This window comes from Ipomoea nil, unplaced genomic scaffold (genome assembly GCF_001879475.1).
Source record: "Ipomoea nil cultivar Tokyo-kokei standard unplaced genomic scaffold, Asagao_1.1 scaffold0317, whole genome shotgun sequence".
In the NCBI taxonomy this organism is placed as follows: Eukaryota; Viridiplantae; Streptophyta; class Magnoliopsida; order Solanales; family Convolvulaceae; genus Ipomoea; species Ipomoea nil.
Genome location: NW_017616745.1, coordinates 6890242 through 6908793, shown reverse-complemented (window position 1 = coordinate 6908793; position 18552 = coordinate 6890242). Strand labels below are relative to the sequence as shown.

Genomic DNA, 18552 nt, shown 5'->3' with positions numbered 1-18552 from the left:
AATGTTCTTCATCAAAGAATGTCTTGCTAGATCATCGGCTTATTATTGCTTTTATTTGTTTATATTAATCTGAATCGATTATACGGAGCATTGCACAGATTACTCTGCTCTTCAGACTCTTCATTCACCTCAATCCTTGATCTCACTCTTATATTTATCTCCCTATCTCCCTGTATATCTATGTATATATTTGTATTGGTCATCGTGACCGGAAAGGGGTTCGATCATGGCGTTTGCGACTGCGATTATTATCCCTTTGGGCCTCATGTTTTTCATCCCTGGTCTCATTACCAATCTCATTCAGGTTTTTCCCTGATGCCCTTTACATAAAAATTTGATCTCGAATTGGTCGTTTAAATCGACTGGGAGGAGAGTAAAAGTTGGTGGGGATATATGGTTGATGTTGTCTGGGTATTTGGAGATATCTGGTTGATGTTGTAAATGCCCCATGGTTGATCTTGGCCGCTCCCTGCAATTGCCCTTTTCCCGTTCCTCCATCCCGTTTCAATAATCTCCCTGCAAATTGTATATTGTATATCTGAAAGCCAAAGCTGAAGAACAAGCTGTTGCGTTCCTCCCTAAGAGCCTTCCAGGCGTCGTGCGAACCATGGGACGCGGGGATGAGGCAATGAGTTCGCAAGGTCCGATGGAGTGGGTGTTTAATAGGGAGGAGGAAGAAATCTAGTAGAATGACAATTTTGTCCTCAATTTTAACATTCAACTAACAGAAAATTTAACCAAGGATTAAATTGGGTAAATTTTACATAGTTGAGGACTAAATCGTGTAAGAATGATAGTCGAGGATCAAATTGGTAATTACGGCATAGTCGAGGGACCATTTTGGTTATTAACTCCACAAAATATAAAAACTCACAACATAAAACACTGCACATGTACTAGGGTCCAGAGTACTATGGACTTGATCCATGGTTTAAGGATTGGCACACAACTTAGCGGGCTCAATCATTTGGGTTGTCTTAAGGAGATTGAGGATGAGCTTGGACCTCGTACTTAGACAATAGTTATGCTGTGCAACCGAATGTACCATGCGCATGGTGCATACGATGCAAAACGACGTCGTTTTGACTAAAAACGCGCGTCCCACTTAAAAAAAAAATCAGGTTCAATTCTCGGCAATAGCATTATTGTGGATATATAGTTATGAATTTCTGGATATATAGTTATAAATTTGTGGATATGTAGTTATGAATTTATGGATATTTAGTTCATTCATTATGGATATGTAGTTCATTCAGTGTGGATATTTACTTCATTCATTCACTGTGGATATATAGTTATGAATTTATGGATATATAGTTATGAATTTCTGGATATATAGTTATGAATTTATGGATATTTAGTTCAATCATTGTGGATATTTAGTTCATTCATTGTGGATATTTAGTTCATTCATTGTGAATTTTCACTTCATTCATTCATTCATTGTGGATTTTTACTTCATTCATTCATTCATGGTTGATTTTTACTTCATTCATTCACTGTGGATATATAGTTATGAATTTGTGGATATATAGTTATGAATTTCTGGATATATAAAAATGTTATTGCCGGGAATCGAACCTGATTTCTTCTTTAAGTGGGACGCTCGTTTTTTTAACCAAAACGGCGCCATTTTGCAACCGTATGCACCTTGCAAGGTGCATTCGGTTGCACAGCATAATTTGCGGTACTTAGATGGCCAAGGTAGATCCTAGGCGCAAATTATGCCCTGGAAACGTGTTCACCGTGAATGGTGAACACAAGTCCAAACGACGTTGTTTTTAGGCAAAAAAAAAAAAAAAATCGCGAATGTGGAGTTAACGGCGCGCGTTTTATCAAATTATGAATTTTCTGTTATGAGATTATGAATGTAATGAAAATTCATAATCTCATAACAGAAAATTCATAATCGCATAAAAGTAAAATATTTATTAAATTATGAATTTTCTGTTATGAGATTATGAATGTAATGTAGATTCATAATCTCATAATAGAAAATTCATAATTTCATAACAGAAAATTCATAATCTCATAACAGAAAATTCATAATCTCATAACAGAAAATTCATAATCTTATAACAGAAAATTCATAATCTCATGGTTCCAAAGTGAATGTGTAGGCATGGTTCCAAAGTGAATGTGCAGGCATGGATTCATAATTTATGAATGTCCGTGATTTCAGACAGGAATGTGTAGGCATGGTTCCAAAGTGAATGTGCAGGCATGAATTCATAATTTATGAATGTCCGAAATCATTGCTCACCTCAAATTAAAGTGAAACCGCGAAATGTGAAAATGAAGAAGAAAAGTCACGCAATTAATTTTTTTTTTTAAAAAAAAAAAAAAAAAAAAAAAAAGAAGAAGAAGATAACGGTGTACTAACACCGTTGGAACCGTGTTCACCATGAATGGTGAACACGGTTCCATGGCATAACGATTGGATCCTAGGATGCACGAAATCAACAATCCCTATCCAAGAAGCCCAATCAACATGGTTCATTAAAAAACCAAGGCAAATTATATCATGCACCAAGGCGCACAATGTATTGTGTGCCCTGACCCAAACAACGTTCTTTTGTACTTTTTTTTTTTTTTTTTTTTGGAAATTTGGATTCCCATATCTGCTGTTAACTTCTTAAAAAAAATCTCATGCTTCGAATATACATAATTGTATAATAGAATGTACATATTTGTATAATAGAATGTACATAATTATATAACATAATACACATAATCTTTTTTGAAATGATAATACACATAATCTAACATAATACATAATACAGATAAACTCTTAACATAATACACATAAACTCTTAACTCTTAAAAAAAAATTTCTTGTTTCGAATGTACATAATTGTATAACGGAATACACATAAACTCCATTGCGTCAACTCCCCACACAATTTAACAAAACGACGTCATTTTGGGCAGGGCGGGACGCACAGTGCATTGTGCGCCCTGGTGCACGATATAACGATTGAAAAACCAATGCATATTAAGTGGCTTGAATCATGCATATGATACATTATTTTTAAGGAATTTTGCACTTTTCGTCCCTAAGTTGGGTAATTATAGAATTCGTCCCTTAGTGTTGGTCATGCTCACTTTTCGTCCCTAAGTTATCATTGGTGTTACACTTTTCGTCCCTGAGTTATAGGGTAATTGTAGAATTCGTCCCTGAGTGTTGGTCATGTACACTTTTCCTCCCTAAGTTATCATTGGCGTTGCACTTTTCGTCCCTGAATTATACTAAAATTGCAAATTTCATCCCTAATCACAACTACATAAATGGTATACTACGTCACTTAATACACTGTGATTTTTAAATAATCACCGTCTAATATATTTTGTTATACTACGTCACTTAATAGACATCGATTTTTTAAATAATCGTCGTCTAATATATTATGTTATACTACGTCACTTAATAGACGACGGTCTTTTAAATAACCGCCGTATATAGTTGACATACACGTCGGTTTCCAAAACCATCGTAGAAAGTGTATATTTACAACGACAGTCACTTACATGCGCGACATTTCAAAAACCGCCATGTGTGTGTAAAAAAAAAAAAAAAAAAAAAAAAAAAAAACCGCCGTAGTAGCTATGTTATGTAGTAGTGAATGCTTTATTATTAAGGGGACAAAAAGTGCAACGTCAATGATAACTTAGGGACGAAAAGTGAGTATGACCAACACTTAGGACGAATCCTACAATTACCTTATAACTCAGGGACGAAAAAGTGCAACGCGAATATGATAACTTATGGACGAAAAGTGAACATGACCAACACTTAGGGACAAATTATACAATTATCTTATAACTTAAGGACGAAAAGTGCAATTTTCCCCTATTTTTATGTATAAGGTACAATATTTTTTATGCATATGGTACATTATTTTTATGCATAAAATATATTATTTTTATATGTAATGTTCATTATTTGAATGTGTAAAAATGTATGAATACATACAACTTGAGGGTTCATTATTTATATGTATAAGGTTCATTATTTGAGTATGTACAAATTGATTTAATGTTGATTATTTAGGCATGTATATTCAACATGGAGTTCATTATTTGTAGAACATAGCTAGTATAAACTTATTCAACACACCCTATCCCATTTACTTAGAAATTTAATATTTCACGAACCTCTGCGGCGAAAGTGTGGGGATTATGCACAAAATGAGCGTATCCCTTATGCGCACCAATATTTGGCCCTGTCTGCTGAGTCATTGAATCACTGTGATTTACATCCTCCCAAATGATCTCTCGGGCCGGAGTGTTGGGGGCCTTGAAGTTGAGGATTGAACATTTCGGGATAAGAAAAAATCTAATATTCAGTAAATCATTATTCATTATTTATAGCATAAGATTCATTATTTGTGTACATAAAATATATTCTCTGTGAATATGTTTAGATGCATGGTCCACGGACAAATTTGCCTTAAAAAACTAGTCTGGATATTGATACAACATTATTGCATTCAGAAAGATTGATTCAGCTTAATTAGTTACATGTAATAATGGAGTTAAAACCAACCAATTCGCTCAGCCACTTTACCTACCTGTGGTAGTTGGCATATAAAAATCATAATCATTGTACGTACTACTCTCTAAATTAACAATAAAGGTATGCTTTGTGCACATCAAACGCGGTTAGAGTTGCCAAATTACTAAAAGTTTTCAAACTCGATAAGGATACAAGTTTGCCTGAAAGTTCAAAGTAGGTGTAAGTGGTAAAGCAAGGCCATAGCATATAAAGCCATCTAACCTTCTTGGTAATGGGTAAAAATGCATACCACACATGTCAAATCAAATACTCATTCATAATTAGTTATTTACTCAAAGCAAGGATGTAGAAGGCCCTAAGGCCATCTCCATTATAGCATCCAGAATGGTTGGGGAGAATTGGGGGAGAATGTAAGAGTGATTAGGAAAGAGAATGTGGAAAGGAGAGGAAAAATAAAAAATAAAAAAACCAAAACCAAAAAATAAAAATAAAAAAAAAATAAAAAGAAAAGTATGTCTCGGCTCGCCTGACGCGCAGCCGGGCGACTGCACGCGCCCGGCTGTGGGCATGCTGTGCGCCAAACGCGCACAGCATGCGATCTCACTTTTTTCTTTTGTTTCTATGCTCCCCATATTTGCAGGCCCATTCTCTCCACTATTCTTTCTTCTCCACACTAGTTATTCACCCCATTCAAAAGAAAGCATCTGACATTATCTCCACATTCTCCCCTTAGTGTGGATGCTCTTAGAGCATCTACATCTGTAGATTTTGTAAAGTTTTTACACGTTTTTTAAAAAATGAAATGTGATGTGGAGGAGTGAGAATGTGGAGAGAGAGAGGAAAAAAAATACCTCCTACAAGGTATTAGATTTTTGTAGGTTAGTGGGTCTCAACATTTTAATTTATTGAGCATTGAATGCCGGGTGAAGATCAAAGTTGCGCCCAGCTCCGCATTTATCCATCTAAGCAGATTTTTTTAAAAAAATTTCAGCATTGTTTTTTTTTCTTTCATCCCATTTTTTTTTTCCTAATCACACTTACAAAAACTCCTCAAAAACCCACAAAAAAAAACCCCACTATTATGGATGATCTTAGAAGGTTTCTCAAGGTTTTTGAGAAACTTTTTGCCAACATGGAAGAGAAAGATGAAGAGAGAGAATATAAAATGCCTCCTACAAATATGAGGTTTTTGTATAAATGTAAGGTCCACTTTGACAGCCTCTCTCAATCTCTCTTTTATGTGTTGTAGAAATGTGGGGTTCACTATGATTTAAAAAAAAAATAGCTTTTATTGTTGTTTTTTTTTCCCTTTCTTTCTTTCTTTTTTTTCTCTTCCATCACATCTCTCTTTCCTAATTACACTTACAAAAACTATTCAAAAATCACAACAAAAAATTCCACTATTGAGGATACTCTAAGCGCTCATCTGACATCCAAAGCGCCTAGCAGCTCCTAGGAAATTATTAAAAAATAAATAAAAATAGACACTCGGGTATAGTTGAAATTGTCACTTGGGGATAGACGGCCAACATTTGCAACATATATAATATTAATTAATGGTTTTAATTATTTAAAGGCATTAAAAGCTTAAAGCATTAATCACTCATAGTATTGTGGAAATAAAATTAAGATAGGTTTTTGCACCGATGATGGTGGGGTTTTATGGAGTTTTTTGTCTTACAATTCAAAATATTTTATGGGTCCCAATCAATAAGTAAATGAAGTGCAAGATGCACATTTCATGCACTTTCGCGCCCAACATGACATGTGTATTGCACACACCAGCTGGGCGCGTAAAAGTATCTTTTTTTCTTATTTTTTTTCTTTTTAAATTTATTGTCAGAATTGTTTTTTGTTTCTTTTCTTTTTCTCTCTCTCATCTCTCTTAGTTACCTGAGAAAAAAAATTATGTCTATTGAGGGTCTCTCTATCTGGGTCCTGTCTACAAGCGAATTTGTTCCTCCGCAGAAGCTCCAATCAAAGCTTGAACTTTGAAGCTTCTTTGCGCTTTTGCTACTGCCTACTGGCAAATCTAGTGATCAAATGGTTGGCTCCGGTGCTATGAGAACTATGGGCTGAGGGATTGAGGTTCGATTGTGCGAATTTGGGTTAAGTGACTGACTTTCCTTTCCCACTTGTTAATGATTCCAGATTTATGATTTTTTTAAATGGTTTGTTTTGCTCAAAACTGTGTCGTTTTGAGCAAAACAAACTGTTTAAAATAAAAGTATAATTTGGCCACCTAGTCTATTGGTCGCATAATACCCACCTACCAAAGAAATCTCATCCGCCTAAACCAATTTTTACAACACTTGACTCAAAGCCGCAATTTTTTATTTTTATTCTTTCATTTTTAGTCAAAGCTTGAGCTTTGCTCAGTAGTTATACTCTCATTGTTAGAAGATAGGTAGGGGTTTGTCTACCCTTTTCATCAATAAATAATGAAACAAAATCTAGCCACTTAATATTGTTTTAAAAAAAAACATCATATTGTGACAAATAGAAAGTTGATAATAAATAAAAACAAAGTAAGATCATGGTGAAAAGAGTCCAATGATCCATCTTCATTCCCCTTATATGTACCAAAAAGACATGTAGCAATAATTTAAAATGGCAACATTTTTGCTGACAAGGACACATGAATAAGTAAATTTAATAATACAAAAAATAAAAATAAAAATAGCCTACATACAAGGGGGAAAAAATGACAGCACTGATACTTCAAGAACTACAATGAAACTATGCCCTATTTCTGCTCCAAGTGTCTCCCCAGCAGGCTAGCTATACATATCTGCATCAAAAAAAAAACCAAACATAAAAACACCATTAAACCACATGAATCCTGCAACTGCAGATTAATGAAACTATCCAAATTAACATATCACTCAACAAGCATTATCCCGATATAATTACAACTAGGATAGAAGATCATCGCAATGCTGTTTATATATAATGCTTGATGAGGACTCTCTCAACCTCTAAGTGGCGGTTAGTACTCAGCTGGACTCGATTTAAATGTGTAAATGCAGCAGAGCATTTGAACAAACCTCTAATCTCAGGACTATAACAAGAAGGCATAAGTTTAGAGCTTAAACCCTGGAAAACTCAAGTACCCGCATTTCTACAAGGCAACAAGCAAGCAAACTCAATGAAATATCGTAATTTTTTAATTTTTTTGGTTGCCCAAAACTATCCCTCCAGCCGATAGCCAGAAGACTAATCCTCCGTCCCAACAGCCAGCACACTAATGGGCTGTTTGGTTCACGGAATAGGCCTGGAATGACATAGCATTCCCAGTAATAGGCATATTCCTCTGTTTGGTAACCACTTGTATTCCCAGGAACATTGTTCCCGGGAATGGCCTATTCCCCTTGCAAGTGTAGAAAATGACTTCGGCCAACATATTTTATCGGTCACCATGTCCTACTCAAGTTCAAGATAAATATGGAGTAATACATTAGCATGCATATCACCGAGGAAATGTTCAAGAATGCTCGGTTCACGAAGTCAAAGAGAGTTGTAAAGATAAACAATGCTGAGATTCAAGCAGATCACTTAATCAATCGTAACCTACAAACTCTTCAACTATCGTACAATCTACTTAATGAATGGGAGACCCGAAATCTTCACTAAGTAAAGATAGATATAATACAATATGCACCAAGAATAAGTGCAAACTTTCATCATATCAAATGAGAAGTAATCACAACCAAACACATCAGTTGAACACATTAAGAAATCGGGATTTTATAATACTTGACTTAGAACTCTGCAAACTTGAATATACAGAATTAACAAAGCTAAATCAGCTAGAGAACACATTAATGGGATATGATTAGAACACGGAATAAAAAAAGGAAAAAGTTGAGAACTTTACTAAAGAATGAATTGATAGATTGAAGAAAAGAAAAGTTGAGGAGTTAAAGAATTTATACCATCTGATCCAGAACGCTTGGATTGCTTAATCTTCTCGAGCTGGACCTGAGTATCCATATATAATTGCATCCTCTGAACCTCCAAATCCTTAGCGAACTGCATCCTTTGCTTCTCCAACTCAATCATTTGTCTCTGTTTCATCCCTTCAACTCGCTCGTAAATCTCTCCGAACCGCTTGATCGCCTTGGCGAGCCTCCTGATTCCTTCTTCCTCAGTAATCTCATCACTCGTTTCCATCTCCTCCTCGGAATCCCCCCGGCCCTCCTCTTCCTCGTCTTCGTCGGCCTCGTCGTCGTCAGTAGCGGCCGCTGCGGCAGCCACGGCGGAGTAATTCTTCTTGAAATAAGAGTCGTCCATGGCCGGAGGCGGGCGCTTTTGAGGAAGAATCACCTGCTGCGCGACCGGCGGCGGCCGCCGGAAGGGCAGAGGGACTCCCATCGGCGGAGACGGCAACGAGAGAGGCGAATACGACGGGAGCGGTGAAGGGGAAGGGGAAGGACTCACCGCCGCCGGGGAAGCTTTAGGGAACTGATTTTTGCCGGAGTTTCCGATCAACGCGTCGAGGCGGGAGAAGAACGGCCACGTCGACGCTAGGGCTCCGTTAGACTCCGCGATCTTCGCTTTCTCCGTCTTGTACTTCTTCTTCAGAGTATCGATCCGATTCTTACACTGCACATCCGTCCGGTGGCCCTTCTTCGTGTGGCCGTGCAGCGAATTCACGGCGTCGGCCACCTCCTGCCAATCCTTGTGCCGGAGATTCCCCCGGTTCAGCTCCAGATACCGCCGCCCCCACGCGTCCACCAGCGTCGACGTCGCCTCCTCGCTCCAGCAATCCTCCCGGAACGGCAACGGCCGCGACGCCGGAGCCGCCGCCGATTGGGGAGCAAACGAATCCATCATCTCTCCCATGGATCGGAGCCGGAAAACTCAAAATCAGATCGAAATCGAATGGCGAAGAGAGAAGAGAAAGAGGTAAAAGACGGCGAGGAAGAATAGAAAAGGCATCGGGTATGAGATGATAGAAGGTATCGCCGGTTGGCGATGAAGCGCGTGAGCCGCATGTTTAGGAGGCAAAGCGGTACGGTGATGACGACATTGTCGTTTGGGGAGATTAATCGGAGAGGTTGCTGGGGCGCGTGGACGTAACGCTCACGTTGGAGTGCGTGGGACGGCTGACGGTTTTAGGTTTGGAGCTATTTTAGGTTGCGTTTACGTTGGTGTAATCGCCGATTACGATTTTTTTCATATTCTTTTTGCTGAATTTTTTTTTAATTATTTTTTTTTTTTTAATTTCTTTTTTCTGGGAAGTGTAAAGTAGAAGAAGACGGAACGGGAAGTATGGGCCGGTGAGCCGTTGCACGTTAGGGATGAAAAAGGAAATGCCGTGTCCGGTCCGGCCCTTTCTAGCAATTTTTTTAGAATTAAGTGGCCCCCTGTACTTTCTATTTCTTCGATTTAGCCTCCAAAGCCAAAAGAAAAAAAAAATTCACATTAATGTCATATTAATTTAGAAAGGATCACACTTGTATGAGACCGTCTCATGGAACCTTATTCGTAAGACGGGTCGGGTTGGATCGAATCAACATGTAAATGTCATACTTTTATGCTGAAATGTAATGCTAATCACGAATAATTTTTTTTTTACTTATAAGGAAAAATGTAATACTTTTGCATTTTGATGTAAAAGTATTATATTTTCCATCAAAATTATTACATTTTTCATAATAAGTAATGTTGGCAAGTGCCCCTTATAAAGGAAAATATAACACTTTTGAGAAAAAATGTAATACTTTTAAATCGAAATGTAAAAGTATTACATTTACCCTTATAAGTAACAAAAATATTTTAATCCTAATAAGTATTACATTTGAGCATATAAGTATGACATTTGTGCGTATAAGTATTACATTGTCATCTTGACTTGATCCGAGCCGTCTCACAGAAGTTTTTGCCATTTAGAAAATGTAAGATTTTAAGAAAACTGTTCGAAGTGTATTTTTTTTTTTTTAACAAAAGGAAGGGTGGAACACCGAGGAACAAAATCAAACTAGTCGCCGCAGACATAAGGGACCCCTATACAATCATTAAGAACGCAACCTACAAGCTTGGTATCAGGCAAAAATCAAATAAAGACAAGTCGAGTTCAAAGCCATGGTTCCTAGCGAGCCAATCCGCAATTTGGTTATGTTCTCACAAAATGTGATAACATTTGACATTCCGGTCTTTTCTTATCCACTGTTTGCATTCAGAAATAATATTGTTTAGGGTCCCTCCGCCCTTGGCGTCAAAAAGGGCCGGGGGTCATTGATACGGTTGACCAAAGCGGGTCAAACTGTATTTTTTTAATATTGAAAGTATGTAATAGTAAGATGTTTAGTTGAAGGTTATTTCTATGCAATCTAATCATCATTTTATATTAATACCCGAATGGACAGCTCAGTTGGTCATAGGGGTGTAGATTGAGAAGAATGACAAGGTGTTCAGCCAGAGTTATGTGGGATGCGCAGTAAGCAAAGGTCTAATCTCTGTGTTCAGCCAAATGCTCTGTCGGGCGTGGGGATAGGGGGCCCTGGGGGTTGGGGATTCAACATTGAGAAGAATATTAATACCTTTATGACATTTAATAATAATAATAACAACAACTATAACTAATGTTCAAAAGTAGAGGAAGAAGAGAGTAATAACTTTTGTCATTACCAAAGTATCGAAAGCTAAACAAAAATGATAATAAGGTATAAGCGTTCCCAATCAAGTGTCACACTAGTCTAGATGGCCCTAAAGTATATGTTTTACTGGCTCTATTAGCTCCTTGTTAAATTTTACATATTAATATAGAAATCATTTAGATTTTTTTACTTGGTATAAATAAATATAATAAACATATTCAATAGTTGTATTTTTTTTTTTTACATACTTTATTGATATTCACATCTATGATACTAATTTAATCGAACTTCCAATCATGCCTCTTTTAAGTTAAAACTTTTTAATAAAACTTTTAATGAAAAGTTACACTTTTAGTCCATCAATTATTCTTAAGTTACAAATGTATTTATTTTTCAATTGCTATATATATAAATTCACAATAATTGAAAGATATAGACTAAATTTGCAACTATGTCAACAATTGAAAGACTAAATTTATAATAATTGAAAGATAATGATTATATTTATAATTCAGAATAATTGAGGGGGCAAAATGAAACATTTTTCTTTTTAAATTACAATTAAACTAACCTTGTACAAGCTATGAAAAATGTAAATCTCTTAATTATTGTTAATATGTTATGATTTATAAATAATAATTAAAAAGTTGAAAGAATTAATCTCCATATAAGATTTTGGTAATTATATCCTTGCAATAGGAGCATATTTAAATATTTAATAGATTGTTAGTTGTTACTACAGATAGATAAAATGATTTTGGGTTTATGTATGTTGCCATGTATTTAGTTGGGCAACTTCAACCAAGTTAGTTAAACAATTACTTAATAATTATAAGGTTTCAAGTTTGACTTCTCATAAAAATTATCATATTTTTATTGACTAAGTGTTGAGGTCGGGAAAAGTGTTCCATACTCATACAAGTCTCCAAAATTATCTATTTTCCCTAAACTACTTGAGAAGTAGCAACATGCCACTTCTTCGGCATGTCCAACATGTGGGTTTATGGAGTTGATCAGTCAAGTCGGTAGTGATAAGTGTAAAAAGATTCCTAGAGTTGGTCGATGTTGTCATGTGTCCGAAGATTTTTGACGGGGTGGTGTATATTAATGGTAGATATCATAACTAAAGGGGGTTAGATCGGCATAACAAAACACAGGTCGGGAGGTCCGAATCCAACCTAAACGATGGCAGTCCTTCTCACTCATTCATGGGCAGGGTACTATAGTGTGCGGTATTTTCCCATCAATTAGGTTTATCGACCTCCTTGTCATTTTTTTACCTGCTAGAGTTACAAGGTAAGTTTCACTCATAACGCACTTTCAATTAGAGATTATGAGCTTTCTTGTAAACCAAAGTAGGGAAAACAATACTTTTAGCCTCTGAATTGTTTTACTTTTGCATGTAAATTTGATCCCTATCAATTGATTTGAATAAATTTAATCCTTCAATTGTCCAAAGTAGGTCATATTTAGTCCCTAAAATTATATAATTACAAAGTCTATTAATAAATCATTTTTATGAGGTTGTATTTGTCAATTTAGAAGCTTAATTCTCTATAGCTACTGCTACCCAGGATGTTTTTTATGAATTCAAACAGCATCACTATAGTTTCTTTCTCATTTGAAAACCCATGAACTGTCAAATAAATTTTCTTGCTGTGGTGTATCTATTCAATTCATGGGAAGAGATTAGATGCGTTGCATACATGCAAATTAGCTTCTGCATCTCTAAGCCGCTTTCTATATAGAAAGGAGTTCTGCGACACAACCTGTAGATATTCATCTTCTCAATTCAAGTTTCGTTGTTTATTAATATAATTTATAATTATATAACTTTAGGGACTAAATGTGACACAAAATGAATAATTGAAGGATTAAATTTGTTTAAATCAATTGTCAGGAACCAAATTTCTAAAAGTAAAACAATTCAGGGGACAAAAGTACTATTTTCCCATCAAAGTAAGAAAACATTTTTGTTTGTTGAGTTTTTGAGCGTGTTAAACATTAAACATTATTTCAAATTTCTAAAATATGTATAATTTTAAGAGTAAGAGTTAATTTTACTAGAGGCCCGTTGTCTTTAGTAAGGACGTTTTTATCTTTTCATATTTTTCTTTTGTTATTTTTCTGTTTTCAACCGATTTAATCGATTTAGAACTTTAGGAAACCTATGATTTTTAGTAATCATATTTTTCAACCGATTCTTAGTAAAGTCTTAAACCAATTAAACTGGTTGAAATCGGAAAAATAACAAAAGAAAAATATAAAGAGACAAAAATGTCCTTATTAAAAATAGAAAAATCATGAAAATGACTAAAAGTGTCCAAAAAATAATAGTCTGGGATGTTAAATGACAAAAATGATATTTTGTGACTAAATTTAAAATTGACACCAAAGATAAGGGACCTATGGTGGAATTAACTTTTAAGAGTAATGTAATACTTATAATTTCAAAAAAAAAAAAAAAAAAAAAAAGAAAGAAAAAGGTGATTACTAAGCTGTGGTGCTGCTATGCATATTTGCAGTTGTTAGTGCGCCTTGACCCAAAACGACGACGTTTTTATAAGTACGTTTTTATAAGTTGGTAGGGAGTTGACGTGACGGATACCGTTCCATCCGTCAAATCTCGTTACATGTTTTTGTTTTAACACTTGTGTTTATGTGTATTATGTTAAGAGTTTATGTGTATTATGTATTATGTATTATGTTAGATTATGTGTATTATATTAGGAGTTATGGGTATTCTACTATACAATTTTGTACATAAAAAACTGAGAATTTTTACAACAGAAACGAAAGACGAAATTAAAAGATACAAAACGACGTCATTTTGGGTCAGGGCGCACAAGCACGATATAATTTGCCGCATATTTGAGGTTGAAGAATGATCTCGTAGTAGAAAGATTTCTTTTATGGCAAAAGCTTCGATTGATTTAGTGATTACTATTAGATTATGGAAATTAGATAATGTAAATATTATTATTCTTAGAATATTTTAGATTAATTGTATTATTCTGTACCTTATTTAGGAATATGATCGTTGCCCATAATTGTATATATGAGCCTCAAGGCAAATCAATAAACTGAGGGAAAATAATATTTCTTACATGGTATTAGAGCAACTCAGGTTTTTATTCATTTAAACTTTATTCGTTCTTTTCTTCCTCCCTGGGCAGCCATATCAATGGCAGACAATACAATTGGCCAAAAATCCTCTTCTTCCTCTCAATCTCAACCTACTCCTTCCTCCTCTCTTTTACTTCATCCGACCCTCACCGTTTCTAATATCAATACCTTCATCAAGGTCACACTTGATATTGAAAAGGGCCAATTACCTGGTCAGAACTATTCAAAATACATGCCAAAGCCTATAAAGTTCTAGACCACATCATTCCTCCATCAAAGGAGCCAACAAAATTAGATTCCTCCCCATCTCTTATAGACACGGATCTCGAACTCTGGTCAAGAGTTGACGCCATTGTTTTACAATGGATTTACGACACAATCTCTGAAGATCTTCTGCATACCATTATTGAACGAAATTCTACCGCTGAACACGCATGGAACAGGCTAGAGGACATTTTTTCAGACAATAAAAATTCAAGTGCACTCTACCTGGAACAAGAGTTTTCTGCGGTTCGTATGGAGCAATTTCCAGATGCCTCTTCCTACTGCCAGCATTTAAAAACACTAGCAGATCAATTATCAAATGTTGGCGTTGTTGGAATTTGGGATTCGGATGTCGCAGACAGTAGTTTGCTGTTGTTTATGTAGCTGGACGAAGGTTGTGTATTTAGTAGAATAGTATCTGCGTCGTGTTGTATAAACACTCCCTTAAAAACATTTGCGACCAGGGAATCGCTTGTTTTCGACAAGGCACACAGATACGCAGGATGGAACCTGCTTCTACAGCTCAGGCGTGAATTCGTAGATCAAGGTGTGTTGAAGGAGTTGGAAAAGACATGTTATATACTGATAGCTACAACTGCCTCTTCCTTTCCAGCCATACAGAAGCGCTACAACTTAGGAGATGAAGAGGGATCACTGCAACACGTTCTTTTAACGTGTGTAGTGTGCGGACAAGGTGGTCAAAAGACCCATAAAAATAGGGGTTAAAATATAAAGCAAGAGCAAAATTTTGACTCCACCACACCGCGCGTGCAAACCGAACCAGGCGGCGGCGGCGGCACGCGTGAGATTTCCCCTTGTTCCCTCTCCATAATACTTCAAACCTTAGGAAAAGAGTTGGTGTTTAAATAGTGAGAAAAGGTGAGCTAGTCTTTCAATGTGGGACAAAGAGCAAAACTAAGTATGCCTCTTTAAATGTTCCCAACAGGCGCTCCTGTATCAAACAACAGGTTAGTACTTCAACTTGTCTCTAGTTTAACTGATGCATATGCTACGGTTAGAACACAGATTCGTCACGACGACCCCATTCCCCTTTTTTACAAAGCCCGATCCATGATTATCTTGGAGGAAACAGCGATGGCGAAAAAGGCTGCTAACCCCTACGATTCCACTACTCTTCACGCGTCTGCCGATGATCAATCCACCGGAAATTTTGGGGAAAATCGAGGAGGTCGCGGTGGCAGAAACAACGGCTTTGTTTCACGCGATGGAAACTCTAACGGTGGTGGTAACTCCGATTCTCGAGGCGTCCACTCCACAAATCGCGGCGGAGGAAGAGGCGGTCGACAATCTCACGGCAGGGGCAGAGGAAATCGTAGTGGCGGACAATCACAATACCAGCCGTACAACACATTCTAGCAGAATGCTAATCAGCAATAACCCAAGGTGAGTTAGTGTTTGACCTTGGCTTTTGTTGATAGTCATGGCATATGCAAACATCAACGAGAATTGTTTACGCTAAAACTTGATGGGCAATCTCATATCAGAAGGAGTGAGAGACATTCGATGGATAAGAACTTTGGTTCCTTCATGTGTCCCGTTAACTATTCTTGCTCTGTTCATTCATCGTAAACATTCTTTTGCTCGTCGGTCAATTGTGTTACCAATGTTTCATGCTCTGTCTTCAACGATTCCTTGTCATACGCTAACTCTTCGGCTATCAACATGTTTTCACTCAAACCCTTGCAAATGATTGCCCAACTACCCCTGCGATGCACAAATAATTTTTTTTTTAAATTATATATTAGACAATAAAATTAAAGATGCCATTATAAACAATTCTAATATTTGAAAATGTACATTTATTTGATTATAAGATTAGTGCAAAAGTATCACTCAATTTTTTTTTTTGAAAGCCACCAATGAGGGTGATTATATTATAGATATGCTGAAATAAAATCAGGTGGGATAGTATCCCAGTACATCGTATGAGTCTGAGTAAAAGCATGTGCTGCTAGAGAGTGCGCCATAAGATTATCTAATCTAGGAATGTAAATAACAGAGCATAAATTAAACGACGACAAAATTGTCCTGCATCCATCAATAATATAACCAATGTATGTCTGCATCCGTGTGGTTTGTGATGTCAAGTGTTGTTGTAGAATACGGCAATCCGTATGTAATTGTACCGCAAGCAATCCCTTATCCTTCAGCCATAACAAAGCTTCTTTACGCGCCATCACTTCTGCCATCAACGGGGACAGACAATGAGGTAGTCGCATATTGAAGCACGTAATAAACTCCCCTCCGTCCGAGACAAGAATTGCTCCTGCCGTTGCCGATCCGTCCGACACATGGAAGCCGGCGTCTACATAAAGCCTGGGCAGTCCGCTTCCGGCCGTGGGAGCAGGCGGTGTATGATGCACCGTGGACGGTGGTCCGTGTACCGCACTCCATGATTGCCACGCCGTAGTTGCTGCACTCACCACTCTCCTGGGTAATGGTAAAGCGTTGTCCCATACCACTTGGTTCCTCGCCCGCCAAATATAATAGAGATTCGCTGCTGCCATAATAAATTGATCATTGGTAAGTTCCTTCATAATTTCAAGAAACCAAGCCTCAAAAGAATCAGCCATAATATGCATAATAGGCAATGTAGTTTCCCGCCATACTGCTTGTGAAAATTCACAAGACACTAAAGCATGTATTGTATTTTCTGGGTAATTCATGCACATCGAACATATTGGGTCAACTTCTACTCTCCTCATGATAAGATTAGTTGTGGTGGGGAGAACACCACTCAAAGCTTTCCACATAAATAATTTCCATTTAGGAGGTACTTTCAATTTCCACATATGTAACCAGGCATTAAAATCCATGTTCCTGTGCTCATAATTTCCAACAACAAGCCTATATCCCCCTTTTACTGTATAGTTTCCATTCGGGTCCCCCTGCCAATACCACATATCCGGGTAATCCGGGCACACTGGTACTCTGCTGATTCGTTCCACATCACTCTCCTCAAATAAGTCCCTGAGTATATGCGGATCCCAGGTTCTAGTATCCTGATCAATCAAACCCACTACTTTTGAACCTGTCAATTCTTGGGGCATATCAGTTTGTATCATCGGATCTGGGCCATCAGGTAGCCATGGGTGTCCCCATATTAAAGTATCCTTACCATCCCCTATCCTCCTCCTTATCCCGCCACAAATCAAGCTATGTGCTGCAAAAATACTCCGCCAACAAAAGCTAGGATTATTCCCCAATGCCGCCTCTTCAAATGATGCTTTCGGGTAGTACCTTGCCTTATAAACTCGTGCTACCAAGGACTCAGGTTTAACCAGAAACCTCCACCCCTGCTTACCCAGCATTGCTAAATTAAAAGCTCGCAGGTCTTTGAACCCCAAACCTCCATACTTCTTCGGAACACACAACTTGTCCCAAGCTTTCCAGTGAATACGACGGTCCCCCCCAGATCCCCACCAATATTTATTCATTGCTCTTTGAATCGCTTGGCATACTGCTTCAGGTAGCAAGAACACACTCATAGAAAAAGTAGGCATTGATTGTGCTACACTTTTCAAGAGTACCTCCTTCCCTGCCTGGGATAACAGCCTTTTATTCCACGTGCCTATTCTCTGTTTTATCTTGTCCTCAATATACGAGAATACCGCCCTCTTCCTCCGCCCAATAAACGAAGGCAGGCCCAAATACTTGCCAAAATCAGCTGCTTTCGTAACACCCAATAGCTGCGCTACCTGATCCCTGCAATCTTCTGTTGTATTTTTACTAAAACACACACTGGACTTATGGTAGTTTACTGCCTGACCAGACAAAGCCTCATATTCAACCAAGCATCGTTTTACCTCCCCGGCTTCCACAACATTCGCTTTAAAGAAAAGCAAGCTATCATCTGCAAAAAAACAGATGGGATATTGGCGGTGCTCCCCTGGCTACTCTGCATCCATGTATTTTCCCACATTGTTGTGCCTCTTGCAAAAGCATAGATAATCCTTCTGCGCATATTATAAATAAATACGGAGATAGAGGATCTCCATGTCTCAAACCTCATGTGGGTACCAC

The 18552-nt window shown here is 37.2% G+C and overlaps 1 protein-coding gene and 1 long non-coding RNA gene across 2 annotated transcripts; one reads left to right on the top strand and one right to left on the bottom strand.

The window, feature by feature from the left end:
* Nucleotides 1-7030: 7030 nt before the first annotated feature.
* LOC109171351 (trihelix transcription factor ASIL2-like) lies at nt 7031-9552 on the bottom strand. The gene is made up of 2 exons (XM_019320434.1): nt 8452-9552; nt 7031-7307 (listed from the first exon to the last, which is right to left on the bottom strand). Exons 1-2 carry the CDS (start codon nt 9359-9361, stop codon nt 7294-7296), a joined length of 924 nt encoding a protein of 307 aa, XP_019175979.1. The 5' UTR covers nt 9362-9552; the 3' UTR covers nt 7031-7293.
* A 2-nt stretch (nt 9553-9554) lies between these two features.
* Nucleotides 9555-10123, top strand: LOC109171352. The gene is made up of 2 exons (XR_002052588.1): nt 9555-9637; nt 9761-10123. It is a non-coding gene; the product is annotated as an uncharacterized LOC109171352 (long non-coding RNA).
* The last annotated feature ends 8429 nt before the right edge of the window (nt 10124-18552 follow it).